Source organism: Dendrobium catenatum, unplaced genomic scaffold, assembly GCF_001605985.2.
Source record: "Dendrobium catenatum unplaced genomic scaffold, ASM160598v2 fragScaff_scaffold_390, whole genome shotgun sequence".
In the NCBI taxonomy this organism is placed as follows: domain Eukaryota; kingdom Viridiplantae; phylum Streptophyta; class Magnoliopsida; order Asparagales; family Orchidaceae; genus Dendrobium; species Dendrobium catenatum.
Window position 1 is genome coordinate 4,316,240 of NW_021318852.1, and position 25,026 is coordinate 4,341,265.

Consider the following 25,026-nt stretch of genomic DNA (forward strand, 5'->3'; position numbering starts at 1 on the left):
TGCTTCAACCGGATCTCCACGACGACAAATCGATCACAAGAAATAAGGAAGAAAATGGTAGAACAAGAAGATCTAGAACTCACAAAGAGATCTAGCTTCTCCTGCGAACTCACTAAGAGATCGAAGAGGGTGAACTCACAAAGAGATCATAAGTGGCAAATATTTTTTTCATTCATCAAAAGCTAAACTATTACATAAGAAAAGGGCCATATAAATAGGCCTCAAAATGACAAGAAAGCAAACGACTAAAATGTCCCTCGGGCTACAATAACGACCAAATACCCATAAGGGCTAAAATGGAAAAACATAAAAATCAAATAAACTACTACATAAAATGATGAAAATAAAGATCATGATCGTGGCCGTCAATCACCGGCATCTCCTGATGGTACATGTGTCGCAATCTCTGACGATGTCCTCATCAATAAAATTCAAAAATTTCTGCAATTTCAGTATTCATGAAATTACTATTCATCAAAGTCATTGCTTATGTAACCAGTGACTCCACTTACAGAATTCTATCCCCATCGTCTGGCCCTCATCTCTCTTTCAACAACCCTCTATAAAACCTACATAATTTTCACACAGTTAATTGACTTGCTAGTAGCTTGTCAATAGTTTATTAAATTGTTCACAATTTATTAGCAATTTTTTTCTTTCTTCCATGCATAAATATGAAATTTAAAAATTTCTGTAATTTCAATATTCACGAAATTACTATTCATCAAAGTCATTGCTTATGTAAACAGTGACTCCACTTATCCTTACATAATTTTATCCCCATTGTCTGGCCCTCATCTCTCTTTCAATAACCCTCTATAAAACCTACATAATTTTCACATAGTTAATAATATTCAGATACAGAATTGAATTCTCTCTTTCAACAACACTCCATAAAACCTACATAATTAGTAATATTCAAATACAAAATTGAGATCAAAGTAAAAAAACACCTTCATTCAACTCCAAAACCTTCTGCTTGATTTCCACCAATAAACTAGCAACAAAGCTTCAAAAAATCGTATATCCTCATCCTATTCTAGCCATATTTATATAACCCTTCCCCTACATCCCGAAAAAGATGAAAGAGTCATAGAATAAAAGAACAAACAAAAAAGAGAGAAAAACTGACTAGATTCTACAAAATAATAGGAATCTGATGAGGACATCAAGACATGGAAAATCTATCACATTTTCAGTTGAAGATTACATCACGCTACTTTTGATTTTCATATTGATGATTGATGTATTATTTTTATTTTATGAAGTTTATTATGTTTATTTCCCTTTTTACCCTTACTTAAGGGCTTAGGTATGTGTAACCCTAGGGGCATTGTAGTACTTTTTATTTTCTTATTGTATGGGCTATTTAAAGCCTCCCTCTTCTTCTTTGAGAGGTAATGAATGAATGAATATTATGAAAATTCCTGCGCTTGTGTGTTTTGAGAGAACTAGAGAGTTCTTGGAGAGAACTTGGAAAAGTCTTGTGGTGAAGGGCAGCGGATCACCCACCAACCTTGGAAGAGTCCGGGTTCGTGGCTTTCTTGTTATTCTCTATCCTTTCTTTCATCCTCCCTTACCCCTTTCCATCGGCGTAGGGCTTTCCAAACTCAAAACCGCCAAGCCCCACCACCGGCAAACACTCCTTCCCCTTTCCACCTTGCTTCCGGCCACCCCATCTCCCTCTTGCCTCCAAATTTCAAATCTCTCCACTACTACTTTCCTTTTCCATACAACTTATTTTAGGAAAGCTTTCGTTTCAATCAACCAATCAAGATTTGAAATTCGGATAGTTTCCAAAAATAAAGTTCTATTTTAGGAAACGTATCCAATCAAACTCAAATCAAAGTTGAATTGGATTAGAACGAATTTCCCCTCCTTGATTTGGTATTCCCAAAGAGGCAAGTCATGAATGAAATCTCCCCAATTCCCCTTAGTGTTGCCGGCCCCTCCTAGTTCCCACATCTTATATTGCTTTTCAAAATAAAACCACTCATGTGGGGAATAATTAAATACTTTCCTAATTTAGATCATCTTAACTTCGGAAAAAATTCAACTTTCAAATTCCAATTAAATGGAATTTGAAATCCTTTCCTAAAGAGATTGATTTATTTTTGGAAACTCCCAAATCCTCTCAAATCTGAAATTGACTAGAGATTTCTCTCTAATTCTCTTTCCCCTTTTAGCAACCCAAGTTTGGAAGGAAATCATAAATTCCCCTGCATGGCCGGTCCCCTGGGCTCTTGGCTTCGCCGGAGACTTTGGAGAGTACGTTCTTCCTCTCGAATTGAAGAACAAATTGTATCTTGCTATTTGTTTCGTCTACTAGTAAAAATACAAGTCTTTGCTTGCGTTGTCTCCCAATATTCTCGCAATATTCACTGTTTTTCCTGCGCATAGTTGCTGTCCACTGTTGGAGACAGCAGTTTTCTCCTTGTTCGGCTTCAGTTTTGGTTAGGAACTACTTGAAATCAAGTATTTCCTATCAGGTTTTTATAAGCATTAGAAGTTGATGTCCAGCTTTTCCCAAGAGCCAAAACTGCTGTAGCATTGCTGTCCAGAATTTCTGGACAGTGTCGGAAGTTGTCCTGCTACTCAAAGATCATTGTGTGCTGCCCGGAAGGTTCAGGTTGCTACCCCAAACATGCCAGCCAAGATTAGTTTGCTGTCCACCATCCTCAGATCATCAAATTGTTGTCCTAAGGCGGCTAGGAGTTGAGAACTGTTGTCTACTACCTCTCAAGAGCATAAACACCACACCGGAGTGTTGGTTTGTCTTGTTTATTTGGGTGATCTTTTCTCCTACTCTTTTATATTTTAATCGCTCTCAATTGTAGCTCTAATTGAATCATGGAAAGTTGTGTTAACTCTTCCCACTAAAGCCTAGTATTTATTAGGAGTTATGTGAGCGACCTTTCATAGCACTACTCTTATTGTTATAGTAGGGATTTCTTGTTGAAACCCATCTTGTTGGCAATGTCAAGAGTAATTAATTATTATGTGATTTTTACTTTTCGTGAGTAACTTGGCCTAAGCTTGTGTTTACCACTCCTTTGTTTTATTTCATTGTTGAATCATCATAAAGCTTTAATTAATTAGCTCTTACTCAATAAGCGTGCAAAATCCTTATCAAAATCAAATTTTCATATATATCCTGCATCAGAATCTTTGTGAATCATCAATAAGGAAAGTCATCCGCTTTAACAAGTCATCCATCATTTCATGCTAAAGAAATTTAGAACATATTCTTCCAAGGCATCAACAAAGTATAAATAAGTTGGCAACTACTTCAAGATTACATTGTCAACTAATTTATTGTAAACATCATCCATCATCTTATGTTGATTGATCATGATATTTATGTCAAGTGCAGTATCACTTTTAGTCTCAGACGTCACTTGTAGTTGTCAATAAGAAATTCTTTTCCAGCATATTTTTTTAGGTTGAAGTTGCATTCCCCCCCCCCCCACACACACACCTTTTTTTCTGTGATAGCTGTGTTAACATCATCATCCAAACATGCTAAAGCGCTTTATAAGAAACATGCTAAAGCGCTTTATAAGAAACATGCTAAAGCGCTTTATAAGAGTATAATAAAGCGGCTATTTCCATGTTATCAAAGCATTAGATTGTTAATAACTTCTAAAACATGGTATTGCCACCCAAAAAACAAAGCAAGCTTTATTTAATGAATCAGGTTTAACTGTTTAAGTGGTTGCCTGAAAAATATCAGCTTTTTAAAGCACCATAAATCCCAAAAACAAAATATAGAGTGAACAAAATAACAATAGCCAGTGATGAAGAAACACAATGTTTTAAAATATTTTGCCTACATTATCCAGTCGATCACCAATATTTTCCCTATCAACAACGATCAGAGAAAGACCAAGTCCACAAGCCACACTGCACGCGTAAATAACAAGTTACAGCAAAATTAAATAATTTTAATGATGTTTAATGTCAGAAAAAAGTCTTGCAAACCTCTTGACATGCATGCCCTCCAGACTGTCAATCTTTTTGGGTGTTGTAGAAGTTCTGCAGTGAAGGTTGTATCAATAGTCATTACTACACAACAAGCACCATTAAAGATTATCTTTCTGCATACAGGTTGTCAAAACACATACTTCGGACCCAAGGAACCATAACCCAGCTCTCCATACTGAGCATGCCCCCAACTTATACATGAATCGTCAGCACCAATAACATGATGCAAGTTACCAGATGCCATGCATCTAATGTTCCATCCACTGTTAAAAGACAAAGGATACAACCAATCATGATGAAAAGCAGAAAACACAAATGAAAACAACAGAAAATATTTCAAGAGTCGTAGGATAGATACGAAGAACAAAAACTTTGCAGAGATGTTATAGCACTGCAAGCAATTGTGATCATTAGTAGTAATTTTCCTGAATCTTTACAGCCATACAAATTGGTAGTTGTCATGCAAAATTTTCATCTTGTTGTCACATGTCCTTAATTATACATCCACATTTTAATATAGATGATAATGTTCGCTCGCAAAAAATGTGTTTGAACCCTGCTTTATAAGTTTGGATTTGATTCTCCATGCGGAAGATTAATTTTTAATTTACCTATATTCCCTTTGATGCTTATATCAAAATTTATTTAGATTTGAGGTCTAAACTTTCTATGAGCACAAATACTTGTACTTAACTATCCCTCCCACTCATGGGAAAACACTCTCGATTAAAGATTATTACTTTGATATGATTTTTTTATATTTAAGCTTAATATTTAATAGGAGATATTTGGGGGAGATAGAAGTAGATCTGATCAATATCTCATAGTTCATTTGTCCAAAGAATAGCAACCATAGGCCATAACATCCAAGGAATTTGATTAGCACCAATGGGTTGCATCCTCTCATAGATCATGAGTAGATCAAGATGATTGTATATAGATTTTAGTGTTTACTGTATTTGGCGAGCTTGTTAACAACATAGGAGCTGGCATGAATATAGCTTTTTTGGGCTTGCATCTATTGGAAAGCTCAAATTTAATTGATTTTGGGATTATATCTATTGAAATGCATGCATTTAATTAGGTTGCAATTTACATGCAATAGAACGCCCGATTTTAGATTAGAATGGGGCTTACTGCTCTATCTAAAAGTTTCTTGAATGGTAGGTCTTACAACCTATTCCTATATACAAGATCGTCAAAGAAATTTAGTGTAAGTGGGGCTTACATCCATTGGAATGTTTGGATTTAATTAGGTTGGGGCTTACATGCATTGAAAGACCCAATTTTATATTAGAACTATGCTTATTACTCTATTTAGGAGAAGGCTAAATGGTGGGTCTTACAACGTAGCCCTATAGGTGAGGTCGTTGGTAAGATTTAGTGTAAATAGGGCTTACATTCATTGGAATACTTGAAATTAACTTGGAGAGGACATATATCTATTAGAATGTTGTGATTTGATTAGGATGAGACTTCTCTACTTAAAATTTGCCCGAATAGTGAGCCTTACAATCTAGCCCTATATGTGAGACTACCACAATAAAATATGATTAAAATAGGGCTTACATCCATTGGAATGCTCATATTTAATTAGGTTGGGCCTCGCATCCATTGGAAGGAACCAATTTATTAATAAAGAAGCTTCATCCATTGGAAGGCCCGAATTTAATTAGGTTGGGCCTTACTACTTTTTTAGGAGTTTTGCCCGAATTGTAGATCATACAATCTAATCTTATAGGCGAGACTAGCTGAAAAATTTATGTAAAAGTGAGGCTTACATCTCTTGGAATGCTTGGATTTAATTAGGTTGAAGCTCACTACTCTATTTAGGAGTTACCCGAAATGTGGGTCTTACAATCTAGCGCTTTAAGCAAGACTGTCTAATAGAACATGATTAAAGTGGGGCTTACATCCATTGGAATGCTTGTTTTTAAATGACTTTCTTGGCATGGTCATCCTTCGCTTTAGTAGGGATATCAATAGTTTTGATTCATTAAGAGATGCTGCATGGTTGTAACTAATTGGCCTAGGTTTTAGAAAGCTCATGCAAGTGTTTCTTGCCTGAATCTAGGATTGTTTTAAAATATGGGTCTTATAACATGGTATTGTGTGCAAGGCAACTCGATTGGATCGACTGAGAGCTAGCGAGCTTGGCTTTGGGTCTTTGATCGATATTTTTTATCAACCAAATCAACATTTCTTATATTTGACTTCCATTTAATATTATGATTTTGCTTGAACTTTATAACGGTGTTTCCATCCCTTACATGCTTACACAATGTGTCCTAAATAGAGAAAATATTAAAATAACCAACTATCATAAGTGGCTAATAAGAGCCTCAATAGAAATATTGATAAAAACGCGGTAGTTTCTATCTCACCATAGTCTTTCTAGCACATTTTTTAGGATCAGACTCTTGCTTTCAGCGCATCTCTTCGATATGGATACATTATCGATCATAGTGATCACCTCAAGCTTTATAACATTGCCTTTATATGGGGTAATTTTTCAAAAACCATACATATGGGTATCACCACCTATCAGGCCCGACCAATGTTTAAAATTGCGTATTCGGGTATTGAGGCGTTTTTCATTCGTGAGGCGTGGCGTAAGCCTCAAGGCGTTTTGAGGCGTAAGCCTCAAAATCTAAAGATCGCGTAAACATAAAATGATAAATTTTTTATATACTAATGAGTGAATAATATAAAATATAAAAAAGCATAAGATATGAATTAAAATCAAAATATCGCAATAATAAGACAACATGAAATATAGTTCAACTCAAAATTATATCTTTCCCAAATCCCAATATTTTTTTCATTAACATATAATTCCAATTTCCAAAAAAAAAAAAAAGCAATGACATATCACATAAGAACTCATAAGTCATCAGCACTGTAATTACTAAGGGGCTTTTCATTTGAATCATCATTATGGTGAACTGCTCTCTCCTTCCTCCTCTCCTATAGAGTCCAATGTCGGACATTTACTTCAAGATTTATGTAAGTTTTAATATATATAGCGTGAGGCGTAAGCCTCATGCCAGTGAGGCGAGGCGGGCTTCAAGGCGGGCCTCAACTAAGTTGAGGCGTAAGCCTCATAAAAAAAACTCGAGGCATAAGCATCGAGGCGTTTTTTACTGGAATTGCGCAAAGGCGGGCCTCAAGGCGAGCCTCATATTGCGCAATTTTAAACCATGGGCCCGACGAGCGGTCCACGGAACTGCACCCCCACTCACCCACACCAAACGTTCGCCTTATTTAGAAGCCTTCCGAAAATGATAGTTCCTTTCAACCATGCTTTTGTCTCCCCTGGTTTATCTTAGTATTCTATAGTGGCTTGAGAATCTTGAGGGCTTTCAGGCTTTAATGCATGTAATTATTGAACGACAATAGCCACACTCAAGAGTGGTCATGAATGTGTCAGTGGTGTCAAGCTCACAGGCTATTACAACGGCCACTGTTTGACGATAGCCCGCCGACCGCCGTCGACCATTTGTCGTGTGTAACCCTTAACATTCTTCTCCAATTATCCAAATCTAAGATCGACAAAGGGAGGAAAAACTTTGGCAAAATCTAGGATCGACGAAGTGCAGAGATAGTATTCATTTCTGGCCAGATTAAAAATCAATGGAACGTGGGATTTTTCATACTTGTGTGAGAGAGATAAATGTACTTATATGTAGTTTTTCATTTTTATTTTCTAAAGAGATAAGAGAAAGAGGGTACGAGGGAGATCTATATCTTTAAGAAGTTACATATAAATCATAAACATTATTTTTCGGAGGATGTTATATAGGAGAATAAATAAGGATATTCGAAAGAAATTCGATTAAATTCAACTAAATTTTCAAGAACTGATTACTCTCACAAACACACATTCAAAACAACAACAAAGAAATAAGTTAGTCCACAAATTTTATTTTTTTATACAGAATTCATGGTAGTAAGTTAAAGAAGTTAGGTATGAATAGTAAACACATATTTTGGGAGAAAATTATGTTGGAGAACGAATTAGATTTTAATAAAATATTTGGTGCAACCTAAGAAACCTAAGGCAAGTAAGAGAATACTAGGTATGCAAAAGAAAAAAAAAACACAATAGAATTGCAATAAAAGAAAGACCTTCCTTCCAATATGACAAATACAAAAACTAAACAGAACACAACAAAGCTTTCAACTTCTAATAGAAACTACTAACAAAATATATAGGAACAAGACACGACACAACTTAAGACTTACAATAATTTAAGAGAAAAAAGATAAAGGTGGGGCAGGAAACGTGAAGAGAGAAGAAGAGGTAAAAAACTGAGACGAAGTAGTAGAGGGAATGGGGAAAGGAGGCTAGCCCGCTAGTTTCTTAATAAAAAATCATTTCATTTTCTTCCTAAAACTGCAGCAAAACAGCCCCATTTATAGGGGAAAACAGCCAACCACTCACATTAATGAGCCACCCCAAACATCCAATAGGAGCCAACACAAAGCTTATGAAATAGCATAGGGAAGGGGAATGACCAGCACAGGAAACCAGCAAAAAAAAAAGCAATCCTAAATACATAGGGAAGGGGAACGGCCAGCACAGGAAACCAAGAAAAAGCAAATTCCAATCATTTGGGAAATCAAAATTGAATAGAAACTCAGCAGGAAATCCAAAAGCCACCAAACAATCCGAACAAAGCATAGAACATCAAACAACCAGCTTTGACTACATCAATATTTAAAAGTAAATTGATATTTGAATAAGTTAAATATTAAATTTGATAGATATATATTTATTATTTTATTTTCCAACAAACAACAGATTTCTTATATTGTATAAAAATTTTTTTACTGGTGTACCTTTAACGACAGGGATCTTACTTTGGATACTGTTGGCAATGTCAGATTGTAATTAGAAAGCATCGATATGATTTTATTGTTGCCAGGATTCTATCCATATAGGTCATCTGGGTAGGTGTGGCATTAAAGTAACATTGGAAGTGTTAGGGGTGTCAATTTTGGTCACGGGTTGGGATTGGGTTGAACCTGAAACTGACCCGACACTATTCGGGTCAACTCGAACCCGACCCGTTTTTGCAAACGGGTCAATTTTTTGGACCAGAACCCAACCCGCTTCGAGTTCGGGTCAACCTGACCCGACACGGATTTGCGCGATTTGGCTGAAGAAGTACGCAAAGATAGCTAGCGAACGGACCGACAGTGGATGCGACTGCTGGAGGACCTTCAGCTACGAGTTGGGGGATGCGCGCGACTGCTTGATGCGGTGACTTCGTTTGTGGGTGTGCGAGGGCAGCAGTCACTGGACGGTGGATCCTTGCGTGGGAAACATTCTAGAATGCCCTATGGGCTTGAGCCTTGAGCTGCTTGACGCCGAAGGCAAACCGCGGACGCGACATCGCAACAGACTCGAAATTCGGACCTGACGGACGACGCGACGGATGGACACGGACGTGAATGACGCGAACCCAGGTCAAACCGGGTTGATTCCGAGTTTCTGCGTCAACCCGAAGCCGGCCCGATTTTACAAACGGGTTGAAATCTCTAACCCGAACCTAACCTGGTTCGGGTTGACTCGAACTCGAAATTTCCGTGTCGGGTTCGAGTCGGGTTTTCTAGTCGTGTCCAATATTAACACCCCTAGGCAGTGTCATATGACTAACTATGTTAGTATCACATGCATTCACAATGTGACATGAGTTATTTTGGTTAATCAAATTGAATGTTGGGTCTTTGAATATGTTGCACATGAAAGTTATGCTATATAAAAGTATTGTGTTCCATTTGAGGTGAAGATGGAGTTAAGTTTTGTGCAAATAGATGGGTTTTGATTGAGAGCTTGATGTCTAGTTTGTTTATTTATTTTTTACAGAATGCATTGGCTCGATAACAATAAGCCTCGTAGTATTCCCACCAAACAATTGTTAGATATTACTAACTGACAACTGCACGATTGTATGGCAAGGTGTATGGACAGTCTCCTTGAACATAAGGCAAGGGCAAATGAGATATTCAGATGTTGCATTCATGTGTGGATCAAAGACAGGGATCGTATACTACGGTATATATATGCTGAAGCGATGAAGATGGAGAGCAACATAAATGGAATTTTCTTAAATTCTATGGGTTATATGTTGAGGACAAATTTCTTGAGCATAATGGTCACCTCGTAAGTTTGCATTTTCTTTATGTGTTATCATGGTGTCCGACGTCAAAGAGGTGGGACTTCATCCGATGTTGCAGGCCAAAGGCGGATGATGAATATCTCATTCTCTATCATCTTTGGAGGGCAGGTGAGGAACTATGTATCTTAAGATCTTTATAAGGAGCGGATGAAGAAGCATTTGTCCAAAGGTAAGAGGAAGTTTCTAAATCTGGCAAACATGCAAGATCTACAATATGAATTTGAGTTCTACTTTGTTTGTTGTTCAATGCAAAGCCAACTTCAAGCGCGTATTAGAAAATTGTTAGGTGAAAATAATTAGTGTTGGTTTGTTTTTCTAAAGTTTGTTCTGAGAAGGTGTATTGTATGGAAGTTGCAGGAGAAGTTCAAGATGTTTAGTTGGTGCAAGGTGTTTGGATAAAGAATTGTTCCATATGTTTGTAAAATTTTATATTGTTTGTTCAATGTTTGCATTTCCTATAGTGTATTTGAAGGACCATTATTCTTTAGTAAGTGTATCATAACGGTAGAAGAAAATTAATTATGTAATCCATATCAATGCAGTACAATAAAATTATGTTGAAAGTACATAAAATTGTAGCAAAGTAGATAATAAATCTCAAAGCAGTACAATAAAAAAACACCATAAATGTATAGGGCATTGCATGAAAACATAAGTAGAACTAACAACTCTGTTGGCGAAGGGGTATTGAATTAGTGCTAGAAGTGAAAAATTGTGGTGCATGCAGTGGTCTCGTACGTAAGTGGTGCTACTCATCGACAATGGCTTTAGGCTGTGTGGTGGTAGGTGTGACCAAGGATGAAGGAACAAAATATGATGTGAAGTAAGAAGGAATGTTGGGCTGTGTAGGATAAGTAGGTAGCCCTGAGAGGGGCCCTTATCATCATAAGAGGAAAGGCTAGCACTATATGGATCTCCAGCAACAGGTGACGGGCTGACTGTTGTCTGCTGAGTCTTTATGTCGTCGAAATATTGATCAACAGCTATGTGCATTTGTTGTCGCAACCCTTGGCATAACTTGTCTACACTGTTAACATCCCGCTGCATATTAGTCTCCTCAATCCCTCTGAAGTAATGCTATAAGGTTCTCTCTATCTCAAGAAAAAAAATCATGCTACAAGTATTTGCATAATAAGTTACTTTACGTGGAAAAAGTAAGTTTAAATACTTATGAGTAGTTATATGTTCCAAATGACGCTTTGAGGGGGCTCTGGGATAGTATGTAGTAGAGGGTCCACAGGTGCCTTCAATATACAGGTAGCCCAAGATCTAAACCACTTCTAGTAGTGCTTTACTGTAAGGTTGTAGTCATGATTATGGCCAACTCCTACAACAATATATGCTCTCTTGCTCTCTCACAAGGCAATATATACTTGGTGGTATTACATCCAATCTATAACTTCCTTTCCACGACCATCAACTCTAACAAAGCTGGGGTCCATGTGCATGATATCAGTTGAGGGACAGTACTCGAACTTTGTAGGACTCTATCTATAAGATGTCATTCTACTATCTTCCAAATGATCAGTGGAACTCTGGATAGCCATATCTCCTTAGCTGTAAGGAAAATCTGAGAGACTTGAGCACGAATCTATTTTATATATAGCTCCCATTTCACCTACGTTGTTGTTAGAGAAGTGAAATGGGAAAGATTGTGCCACCAAACTAAAAAGAAGTTGAAAAATTTTGCATAGCTTTCCTGACTATCAAGCAGCTGTCAAGCTCGTCTCTATAAGTGACGATATTTCTAATAGGTAGCTGTCGTAAGCATTCCTCATTTCTCTAATAATAATAATTATTAATATTAATCATGGTTTAAAATTGCGCAATATGAGGCTCGCCTTTGCGCAATTCCAGTAAAAAACGCCTCGATGCTTACGCCTTGAGTTTTTTTTATGAGGCTTGCGCCTCAACTTGGTTGAGGCCCGCCTTGAGGCCCGCTTAGCCTCACTGGCATGAGGCTTACGCCTCACGCTATATATATTAAAACTTACATAAATCATGAAGTAAATGCCCGACATTGGACTCTATATGAGAGGAGGAAAGGGAGAGAGCAGTTCACCATAATGATGTGTTAACCTCTGTATAAACAAAACAAGAGAGAAAAAAAAAAAATCTAGCATGCATACCTCTTGGCCATCGGATCCAAGAATCCCGCTGAATTACTGTGCACTCGGCGCCGCTCGTATCGCTTCCCGGGATCCCTGCGGAAATCCAGCCCAAATCCCGCATTCCGCTCTCGATCCACTCCCATTTGCGCCTATAAGAAGGAGACGAGATCTCTGCTTCGACGACCACTCCCATTGGAACATGTTCATGGGAAGTATTTTCTAGATTCGAAATAGTGTTTCTTAAAAAAAGGCTCGGTTTACTTCACCACAGAAAAAAATGTCAACAATGAAGTCTAAATATATAAGAACCTTAAGGTCACGTATACAAATATAACTATCAAAGAATGTGCATGAAACAGACAAATTTAAAAGATTCATGGCAAACACTAGTTTTTAAAGTCTGCTTTCCATTAAATAACAATGCAACAACAAAGTAGTCAAAATTATATGTATTGATGTAAATCAAGTTGCAATACATATAAAAATAAAAATAATATTAATGCTATCATACGACACTCCAAACCAATTAACTTAAGGATGATACAACTTAGTCCAGGACAGAAACTTTCATTCAGCTCAGAAATTTAGCATATGAGAAAACTAAAATGCATATTGCCCAAAAAACCACAAGGAATTGAGGAACACCACACAAGCAAACAATTCAAATCAGAAAGAACTAACTTAGGCCATGTTTAACACCGTTGTGCCAACATATGTTCTAATTTTAAGGCACAAAGTTAAGTTGCATCGGGTGGTAAGGTTTCCAATAACAACATATTAAAAAGAACACAAACAGATTGAGTTGTTGAATTTTTTTTCCTTGGTAATGAAAAAAAAAATTGCAAAGTAAGCTTCAAAGACTGAAATCAGTGGTTTTAAAAAAAAACTGAGCCCTCCGTCCAGTAAAAAAACAGTTTGAACAGAAAAGTACTCATTTCGACACCATCAGATTCATCAATTGAAACCACGAAACATTCAAGAACTACCATACTAAACACAACATACTTGCATGTAAGACAAAAATCCACCAGCCATTCATATTTAAGAGGAAGGCATTTATCTAGATATCATAGGAACAAAGTCTGCAATATAATTTCTTATCACAAATCTCCTCTCATGAAGTGTTATTGAGTTTATTACGACAAAGTAACATTAATCAGATATAATATGATGCAAGAAATAAAAAATGTCGATGAGCCTAAAAATATGAAGTTGGCACATCAAATAAGAAATTAAAATATAAGCCAGTTGTCCAAATTCACTGTGTTAAAAGAGTAACTTAATCTTCAAAAAAAAACATCTGGTAAGTTACATGAATAACCACCAAATAATCTAAATAACACAAAAAAAGAACAATCAAACATTCAATATTATCTCAGGTAATCTTTGTGTTAATAGTACCGTCCACAAAATCTTCTAATTCAGTAATAATATCAGACTGCTTTAAAAGTGAAAGAAGGCATACCTCCAGTGCAAGCTGAATTAACAGAACCGGCAGAAATAACAGCATCATGTGGAAGGACATTTTTCCTTTGGAAGACTTCTACAAGACGGGGTACCCATTCATCCTTTGGCTCCCTATGACCTAGCCTAAATACCAAAGAGCAGATAAACTACAGAATGCAATAAAGATATTAGGGATTGAAAATTATTGTTATAAATGAAGGAAGCTTCACATGCTCCACCAACAGATTGTCACATGACAGAAAACAGCCATAGAAAGTGACATTGCAAAAATTTAATGGGAAACAGGAAAAAGTGAAGCTAAACTACATAACTTGCGCACCTTCCATAGCCGCCAAAACCCCACCTGGAGATTCACCAAAATAACACAGCAAACGAATAAGTCTATTGAACATATATATTAAAGATGCTTTGACAGCAGGGTACTGCCGGATAATATTCAATAGAAATTAATTACTAAAGAATAACATGTCAACAAAAAATATCATTAAAGCAGAAGCACAAATGGAGATAATGAATCCAATTCCATCCATAACCGTCATTAATTTATCCTTTTAGTGCAAAGCTCCATTAGCAAGCACAAAATGATAGAATCTCAGGCTTTGATATGCAGGAATCATATGCCACAAAAAGAAGCTTCTCCATGCAAGTTTAACTCAACCAAAGGGTAAGTAAAAGCCAAATATACCATGCAAATAGAATAAAACCCAGGGCTTGTGGAACTTACGTGTACACAAAGCCATCTGAATCCACAGCAACTGAAAAGTAAGATTCAAAAAATAAGAATGGGAAAGAGAAACATCATCACCATACAAATATAAGAAAAACTATATCAAGGAAATGAAATAAGAAAAACCTGTATGGTTCGTTCCGCAAGCAACTTTTGTGATAGTTTTTCCTGACAGTGAAGATATTGCTCGGGGACGAGGCTGAGGCTCATAAGCTAATTTAACTGAACTTTCTTTTGTATTATACTAATTACAAAAGAGAATACAGGCATAAGAAAATATAGTTATCAAAGGATCACTTATATAGACGACAAAATATCCAACTTTACCTCATTATCAGTGCCATGTCCAAGTTGTCCGTATTGTGGAAGACCAGCAGTTCTGAAGCAATTGAATACAGTTACATAACAATACGATCAATTCATTTATATTTCTTCATATTATACATGGGAGACATTGAATCAAACTTTGCATCTGTTATTTTGGTTTCAAAAACTTTGCATATCATACATTATTGAAGATCCTTCCACAGATGACAGCCATGCAGTAAAATCAGCTCCGCAAGCAGCTTTTGTGACTTCAGAAACCAAAGATGCTACTGGAAATGCCTCAATTTCTACAGAAAAATGACCATATAATCAATATAAAAAAAAAACAAAAAGAATTCCCCCTTTTCATGGAATATACAAACTCATGGAAATGCAAGAGTTTGTATTTATATCAGCCGGATGGGTATGATTGGGCTTCATTTATGAACAGCATAGTTGGTCACGGTGATTTTATAATTGCAATGACTCAGTTAACACATAGAATACTAAAGCATCAGAACATATAGGTGCCTCAACCTCTGATATTATTGGCACTGTGCTTACTCTTCAAAAGAGCAAACTAGATATAGAAATTGAAAGAAAGCCACTTCCATAAGGACAAACATTTTTCTTATCATAAATTACCACAAGCAGACTCCAAAGCAAAAGGAGTAAGCACAGCGTATAAGTAATGGTACTGTTCGTGGCCTGAATGCACATTGTCTTAGCAACATATCTCATGTCAAATTAAGCACAAATGATTGAACAGGTAAAATTCCTAGAAATCAGTGAATTTATACTTTTTATGTAGCAATCTCTGTTGACAGAGTGTTTTGTAAACATTGTGCATCATGAACCATCAACAATATACGTTAGGTAGCAATGTAAATTGTGGAAAAATTTTGAAAACAGCTAATGCGGATCAAGGATGCTTCTATTCTATGGAGAGTGGACACCTACAAAAAGCTTTGATGCCCCTGTTAAACACCTAGCAGAAAAATGAGATCAAAAAACACAATAAGCAAGCAATATTTTGGCAAATTTCCTCAAATTATTCTTAAAATATGTTCATAGATTTTTGCACCCTCTTAGGCACTTATCCGCACCAATGGTACACTTCTAAGATACATCACCAATACTTTCTTGACAGATCTTAGACACACTAAGGGCATTTTAAACAAAACATTGGAAACCAACAATATCACTCTAATAAAAATTTACCCAACCCAATCACATTTTAAAATTTCTTTACTCTCACTATTCATAAATAAAAAATAATTTATGTTGTATTATTTTTGTGTTTACATTAGTAGTAAAAGATCAAGTGGAGGGATTGTGACTTTGGGCGATCAAGTCATTAAAAAGAGTGCACGCTTTAGATATCTTGGGTCTGATGTTCAGAGTGATGGAAAAATAGATGGGGAAATTATTAGTAGAATTCAAGTTGGATGGTTGAAGTGTAGTAATGCACTAGGCTTTTTGTGAGCTAGAACAATCCTCCTCAAACTTAAGGGAAAATTATATAAGATGGAGGTGAGATCTGCAATGCTTTATAGCGCAGAATGTTGGCCATTAAAAGAGAAGCATAATATTAAGTTAAGTGTTACAGAGATGAGAATGCTCAGGTAAATGAGTGGCTTTACTCTTAGAGACAGGATACAAAGTGCGCATATACGTGGAAAGGTTGGAGTAGCTCTAGTGGAAGATAAGATTAGAGAGAGTTGTCTTAGATGGTTTGGTCACTACTGGATCTGAAATTGTCATGCCCCTGCCTCTCTGCACCGCCTCTTTTTCTTTTGTTGACGGCAAAGAATTTTAACGAGCTTATGTTTCAGGTGAATTTTCAGAAGGCAGATTGGGTTTCAGATAAGACACTACCTAGAGATTTCGCCCTCATTTTGCAAGGACTTTATAATATGAGTTCTAGTTTCCTATAGCCACAAGCCCCTATAGTTAATTACTCCTCTCTATGACAAGAAAGAACTTTTGATTAAGGCTAGTCGTAAGATAGGTTGTATAGGTTATAAACTCAGCGTATAATAACAACATTTTTAGGGTTTAAATTTGAATTTTGAAGTTTCACAAAATAATTTAAAATAGCTGATGGGAAATAAAGACAAGCCAAGCCCGATCAAGATCCCATGGTTACGTCGTCCCGGGCGATCATGGTCCTTGGTCTACATAATCAGAGGAGGTAGTCAACCCAACCTAACATAAGGCACCTTATCAGCATCCATGAATTTCTTTGTCCAAGGATACCCTGTAGACCTGGGGTGGTGTTTATCTAAGAGGATACATTTGAATTCACCTTAGTTGACAAAAAAGGCTTTGTGCCCATCGAATAGACCCAATGATTCATTACTCAAAGATTTGACGTCAATAAAGAACATACGAGCTTTGGCCGTGATGGTAATAAAATAGTGTCATTTTGCGGCAAAACCACCCAATCAAAGGGCATGTACTGCGTCCATGCTGGCAAGAGATTATTTGAGACCCGACATGACATAAGTTCTTTGTGAGCTGAGGTTAATTTCAAATTTACCACCCCCGATAAACATTTGTGAAAGGTGCATGGACATTAGTTTTAAGTTTTCGTGATTAGATTTTGAGGTTTTTATAGTCTTTTAAGAAATGACCCCTCCGCTTACAATTTACTGTCAGCACGGCCATCATCGGGGTGACTTTAAAGTCAATTTAAAATATTTGTATTTTGTTTTGGGATTTGAGTATTTTTAAAATAATGTCCCCTACGGTTGAGATTTTCTTTCAACACGGTCATCATCGGAGAGACATGTGTCATTTTGAAAACTATCTATATTTTGAAAAAATTTAGGAGACATCTTATAATTCAAGTTAAGTTGACTCCAGTCCTTTCAAGAAAGAGGATGATACTTGAATATTTGACCCGTGCAGCATTCTAAAATATTGGCATTTGCAAATTTAGCACATTTGTCGGAGCTCATGCGGGATGTATTTTCAGCATATAGATTGGAGTTATTATAGAGATATCGTCTTATGTTCGCTTGTACAAGTGTTGCAGATTAGGTGGCATATAAGCGTATTAGATCTCACTTGTTGCAGTATATAGAAGATATGTTGTTTAGTTCATTTTGACTCCTTCAAGTTATCATTGAGCATAATTTCTAGAGGATGTTTGTGTTAGACAAGCCGAGCTAGTTCACATAGGACCGACCCGCTTCTACATGAGGCGGAACAGAGCCCGCCTCCTAATTATGCCGCTCGAATTGCAGGAGCCAACAGAGCCGATTAGGAAAGAATTAGGAAGATTTATGAGGGAAATTTGAAAGCATGGGTTGTTAAGAGATTTCCAGTTTAAATTCCAGTTTAAACTTATTCCTTTAAGCGTGATTCTGATCATTTTTAAAATTTAATTCTATAATTAATTAAAATGACAAATTGATTGTGTGGGGGGCCATTTTTTGTTCAATTTCAATTTCGCCAACCTCCCGGCATCCCCTCCCCGCGAGATAAAACTATTATGTGCGAATAAGGACGTCGTACGGAGGCGAATAAGAATGCACCATGTCACCTATTTGTTGTGTACCGTTGTGTATCGGGTGATGTGGCATGTTCTGATTCGCCTCTGAATGGTATGGTGTCCGCACATAATAATTTCTCCCACACGAGAGAAGGTTGGGAGGCACTTGCCTTTAATTCTACGAGCCCAGATCTAAGATACGACGGCGTGGAGTCTTCGAACTGTCAATCATTCTGTCATGATCTAAGATACAATTGTGTGAGGACTTCAATTTAAAAGATCTTCCTGCCCAGAGCAAAGATGAATGGTGGGGGCACTTTAATTTGCACATTCTTGGCCGAATCTAAGATCAATGGCGCAAGTCTTCGACACAAGCTTCTTTCTTTCTTTATATATATATATAACAGAAACAAAGAAGGAAGAAGAGATTGGACAGGTTGATTTCAATTTACCCAAAGTATGAATAAGTGCTTATTTTCTGCTTCGTTAGTGCCTTAAATAATAGTTTGTTCTAATACCTATCACGATTTTAAGGCTATTTACAACAATAATATTAAACATGTAAAAAGTGTACACTCAAGATAAGGCAACATGAAGTTTATCCTTACAATGGTTTACTAAAAATAATGGTGCATCTTGAAACAGAACAGTGAAAGAGAATGCCAATCACTGGCTTGTTATTGAGTAACCAAAAATAACCAGCACAAAGCCTCAACTTAATTGCCGAGGATTGTGATCCTCAACTGGCCCTATATGTGCACGAGCCAAATACATATTTATTTGATTTGTTCACGCTGATGTGCTTAATTTTATTACCAACAATGTCTGGTTATTAAGAGTGTGATTATTATTTTTATATGCATCACTCATCTTTTATATTTATTATGGCATCATCTTATGATTACTTCTCTCCACAATTTGCCAATGATTCCTTTGATTTACCTTAGATCAATGATTCCCTTCCATATTTTCTTAAAAGTGGGCATTGATGACAAAAAGAAGGGTGGTGAATTCAAATAGATGTCGCATCTTTATGGCTATGAAGTCAGAATAATGTTTAACAGCTTATGGGATGGATGTGAGGAAAATCAGAACTAAGGGAGGATACTTTTCCACTATATGTCCTATAGAGAGGTAAAAATTATTTTTGAGGCACAGCAGGGCTAGAAAGGGCTGAGCTAAGTAATGAATTGGAGAGTGGCGCAAATGTAACATGTAGTGGAAAAGTTGAAGTGAGCAAAGGCATGTGGGAGATTATGGAGGTGATCGGGAAGGGTTATTTTTCAGTTGGGAGATGTACATACAAGAATATAGAGACCAGGGTTTCTATGAATGGTGAAATTATTGTTATAGCATTTTTTATTGTATTTTCTATTTCCTTGCTTCCCGGGGGTCCAGGCGACACGGGGGAATATAAACAAGGGAAACGAGAGTACAAGATGAAGTTTGGAGTGCCATTAAGGTTAAAACTCAAACCAAGACAATGGAAGCATCTACCCTACGTGAAATGGCCATCCACTATCAAAGGTGGAGGAAGACACCTATCACCACCTTATGATGGAAGGGAGGATTTAATATTCTTTAACAAAAATAGAAAACATGTTCATATAATTTCTTACAAAAAGAAATCATATAGGGCATGGAAGTCACCAAACCCCCATGCAACCTATCACCATCAAATGAAAAGGAGACAAGCCCAATTTGGGGACAAACAAAATCAAAACCTTTTTTTTTTCTTTTAATTCCTTTTAATATTAATAGATATATGGATATTTCAAGTAGTAAATAAGAATTGAAAATTAAATTACAAAATGCATTTGAAGAAAATAAAGGTGGGAGTGGAAGTTCCACATGTTTTTGATTTGCATGGTTAGTGAATTTCACAAGGAAAAGAAGAGGGTGATCGATGGATTTCCTTTGTTTGTTCCAAAAATCATGACATAACTAATGCCAACTCATGGAAAGGAGGCGGTCCATTAAGGACGAGAGCAAGCTTGTTAGTTGTTTTATGTAGCAGAGAAGGAGATGAAGAGGTGTCTTGAATTTAAGAGGCGTTTGGGGCCATTAGTCAAAGTTCCAAACTACTTGGAATTTGGCTCCTTTTGGACATTAGTTTTAAATATATTCCTTTACTTTGAACCACCCTTCACTTAGTGTTAGTGATCTGCCACCTTGAAAATACCTTGAATGTCCTTCACACGTATGTCCTATTCATATATACATTTCATGATAATCCTAAATAATCCATAGCCAACAATTAGCCCATTTACGAAGTTCAATTACAATCATTATGACCTAATTTATATATATATATATATATAAACATTACAATACATTTTGGAAATTAATCTTGCAGTGTTACAATTCCCCTTCATGTGTTCCAAAAGTTTGATAATCACATTTTTTTATGAAGGCTCTCATATTTGATCAAAACCCTTGAAATTTTGATGCATGATTGCATGATCTGATGATCATCATCATCACAACTTTGATGCAAGCTTCTCCATGTGTCTTTGAATTTTGGCTCCTTATATTGCATCAATCAATGTGTCTCTTCCATTAAGCATCTAGTGGTATATTTACTTAATTTCTTGAGGAATGAGAGACAATGGAAATTTTCATTTGAAAGCATGTGTGAGAATGGTCTTTCCGCTAGAAAGAGTTGGTTTGATTACATCAAGTTTTTAATTTAAGCATTGCCACATTAATGATTTGGTTCAATGTTATTTCATTAATAAATGTTATTGCTTTGAATTTTCTAACAATTCAATTGCTTTCAAATTAATACTTTGTTTTATTCTATCTTCACCTTGGCATTATTACTCTGTATAACTCTATCTTATTGTATTGCTGTCTTGCTTTCAACATTATAAAGTGTCATTTTTATGCATTCAATTGATACAATTTTATCCAATCCATTAAAGTTTTTCGTATGATTTTATTGTTCCCATATGTGAGATAATTTACTTGAACACTTCTTATAGCATATTTGACTTATATAATTTATGGACCTTGCAAAATTTTGTAGGGATTTATTTGATTGGGGCCTAAAATAAGTAGGTAAAAATCTGTAATGAGCTCAAAAGCTAAAAATTGAGTAGGTTCTCACAAAAGTGCTTGGTTTGACCATTTAAGCAAACTGACCACAACCAAATAGGCCCCAAAATTTTGAATATGGTCTTCAAATTAAAGCTACCTTTGGTTTCATTTTTTTTCTCATACTCAACTTTTGAAAAACAATTTTCTTTGTATGGGAAATATGCTTCAAAATATCACATTGTATGTAAAACTTCTTTATGAACTTATGAACTTGTCGACCATCTTGTGGTGTAGCACAAATTAATTTGTGATAGAATTATGACTTCATTTTCACATGGCAAAACAAAGGTGCAACATCAACAAAATTGTACCATATGAAGCCAAAGTATGCATGGGAAAGGATGAATCAAAAGTGTTTACCTAGGTGAGGGTTCACACATGAAGATATGCTAAATCATGCAATGATTGCAAAGGGTTTTTGGAATTGATTTGACAGAGCTGAAGAAATAAGAAAATGAGTTAATGAGGATTAGAAATATGCTAGGATTTTATGAGATGGGTTTTAAGATTGGATAGCAAATAATTAATTTTTCTAAAATAGAAAGAAATATGAAAAAGAATTAACCAAATATTGCTATGATGCCAATTTGATAAAGAAGGAAAACAAAAATAGATGACCTAGATACACAATTTGGAGAGGGTGAGGAAGTATTTCAATTATTACCCAAAAAAAATCAAATTAGACAAGAAGCATACCCTAAAAGTATGTATGCAAGATAAACAATCAAGATATAAAGGTAACAATCAAATTCAAGTCATCTGACAGTGATATTTATGGTCTAGTACATGTACAAACTTCTTATAGATATAGTTAACATAATGAAAACACACAAACACGCATGCCTAAAAAAACAACATACTCATGTATTACTATCATATCCATCATTATATTTTGCCCATGCTATGTAAAAAAACCCACAACATACTCATGTATTGTAGCGCAAACTGAATACTAACCTGATTTAGAATACTCTTTGCTCTTCTACCACAGCTTACACAAGCCAATGATTCTCAAATGTAAATTTTTGAGCACATTTTATACAGCACTTCAATCACAAGAATAGCATTCATTTTTGCAAGAAAATTGAAGTAAAACAGAAGGTAGTACAAAACCGCACATAATTATGGATGTGAATGTATCATATTCATATTTGACATCTACTTTGTTTGCAGTGCATGGACGCATTCATATAGATATATTTATACGTTCAAATAGGATAAGAAACATGCACACAATGGTTGGATACCAATATGCACCAATGCAACTAAGGAGGTTGAAAAGCAATTGTAAAGAGGTAATATTTGAAGCATAATGGCATATGATAACATCTAAACAAATAAATTTCTACAAAAATAATGAAGGCATATGATAACATTTCAACAAATAGATTTCTACAAAAATAATGTAATTCGGTGTCTTAAAACTATTAAATGCCTACCATTTCGCGTAGAACCAGTTCCCAACTGTCCATGTTTATTGAAGCCAAATGAGAATGATTTTCTATCATCAGTAATGACCACAGTATGATTTCTCCCCGTAGCAGCATTGACTATTTTATGCCTGATATTATCAGATTAGTTTCACTAAAAAAGCTTGTGGAAGAAAATAATAAACACCTCAAACATGAAATAATTCATTTTTAGATGCATAATCTGCGCATTGCATTTAGAATGTAAAGTGTAAACAAAACATATGTTTTTTCAGTTATTTGTGGCCAAATGATAAGAGTTGGAAACAAAGGAATAGAGTGCATAACAAGAGGTAGTGAGGATTCATTTTCCATTCAATTAAGCACCAAAATAGAACCAATCAATCATAGAATAACTAGTTAAGAAACAATTGTGAAAGAAGACAATAGAATGTTAAGTTGGCTTCAAATGGAATATGATTCTCATGGAAACCCATTTAAGTAAGTAGAAATTAATTTCTTTGAAAATAAACTGGAAGAAAAAGTACAACTTCAAAAAAGACAGACTACTCACTTTGATAATCCATAAACAATTGTTGGTAGACTTCGATTTAGGGTATCACCATGCCCTAGTTGACTTTTCTACAAGATTATCATGTATAAGCACTTCAATGAGTAAGACTTGGTAAGTAGCTATCAATATACCTCATTGCGTCCCCAAGTATAGCAGCGGCCTCCAACATCCAAAGCAACACAGTGACAGGAAGCTGCAATAACATGATATAAGCTATTGATTTAAAAATAAAGAATCAGAAAACAATGAAATGGGATACAAACTAATTAAATTAGAACTGTAACTCAATACACAATAAGAAGAAAGCAACGGACATGAAAAATGATAATAACACAGCAAAAAATCAACTATACAACAGGTAACAATAATACAGTTACAGAACCTCTGGAATGGTCCTAACAAAAGATTGTTAAAAATGAAAATAAATAAGAATGAATTACACAAAGAAACAGGGCAAGAGATTGAAGCGCTATTCTGCAACCTGTCAACACAACTGAAAAACGTAGGACACCGAAGAGATGGATTTTATACCAAACCGCCACATGACATTACATCATGTTTGACAGACGTTATAAGATGATAAGTGGAACAGACATCTATCATCAACCGCTTAAATGCATTTGCTGCTTTCCTTGCGACATCTTCCTTCCACATTACAAATAATTAATTACGAAATGAAGTTAAAAATCACACTTCCCAGAGGAAAAACTTTACAAAAGGCATTCAAACCATACATGGCATTGCTTTCCGCCATATTACAATCCTCATTCTACAACAAAGCTCGAGACAAAAAATATCAATCAAGGTCAAATATGGTCATTTATAGATAGGTAAAAAACACATTGACGCCCGAGCTACAATAAGCGTGCTTCAAAAAAGGTTACGAAGGGAAATGGGGGCTCACCGCAACCGGAAGCGACAAAGCGAATATCCACCCCAACAAGGTTACGAAGTCTTGTCGGCGACACAAGGTTTCTTTCGGTCGCCACCGTCTTCCTTCCCATGGTCTCCCAGATCGTGCTGCCACAGTAAAGCAGCTCACCGCCAGCGAGGGCTGCCTCATCGCCCTCCTCATGCTTCTCCACAGCCCCGGACGGCGACATGTCGAAGAATGATCGGCGGGAATGAAATGGAACTGGAGCCGCTGATTGTTGCCCTAGATCAAGTGCATAAAAAGAACAGACCGGAGGGCTTTGCTGATTTTAGGGGGTATGGCTTTCCTTGTGCCCTTCTCGCTGATTTCGATTCGAGTGAGCGTGATGCTTTGGGGAACCTAATGGGCGACATGACAACTTTAATACTCGGACGGCGAGCTGGGAGCGGCGCATTGCGGAAGTGTAAGGTTTTGGGTGGGAAAAAAAAATTGATATTTGATATCATGATCTCAGAAAATTTGAAATATATATATATATATATATACCAAAGAAAATTTTTTTCCGTTATAATTTAGAGAGAAAATTATAAAGATCTTCTCCTTATGGATAGGCTGCAAGTGAACCAAATGTTCGACGAGCTATTAGGGTTTAGGTTGTTCGTTCGATTAAAGTTCGTTTGTGGTCGTTTAATTAACTAAACAAACAAACTTGAACAATATTTTAAATACTCGATTCTTAAATAAGCAAACTTGAACACTAATGTGTTCGGCTCATTTATGACTTTATGTTC

At 36.1% G+C, this 25,026-nt stretch overlaps 1 protein-coding gene across 1 annotated transcript in view; it reads right to left on the minus strand.

Moving 5' to 3' along the window:
• LOC110107789 (protein RCC2 homolog) overlaps nucleotides 1-24,722 on the minus strand; it is a 32,295-nt gene extending 7,573 nt beyond the window's left edge. The window contains 14 exon segments of the mRNA XM_020838169.2: nucleotides 3,834-3,903; nucleotides 3,982-4,035; nucleotides 4,125-4,283; nucleotides 6,489-6,525; nucleotides 13,746-13,870; nucleotides 14,067-14,090; nucleotides 14,472-14,502; nucleotides 14,601-14,718; nucleotides 14,802-14,853; nucleotides 14,983-15,088; nucleotides 22,818-22,939; nucleotides 23,362-23,429; nucleotides 23,493-23,554; nucleotides 24,266-24,722. Of these exon segments, the coding sequence (XP_020693828.1) occupies nucleotides 3,834-3,903; nucleotides 3,982-4,035; nucleotides 4,125-4,283; nucleotides 6,489-6,525; nucleotides 13,746-13,870; nucleotides 14,067-14,090; nucleotides 14,472-14,502; nucleotides 14,601-14,718; nucleotides 14,802-14,853; nucleotides 14,983-15,088; nucleotides 22,818-22,939; nucleotides 23,362-23,429; nucleotides 23,493-23,554; nucleotides 24,266-24,464 (1,227 nt within the window). The 5' untranslated portion in view covers nucleotides 24,465-24,722.
• Nucleotides 24,723-25,026: the final 304 nt, after the last annotated feature.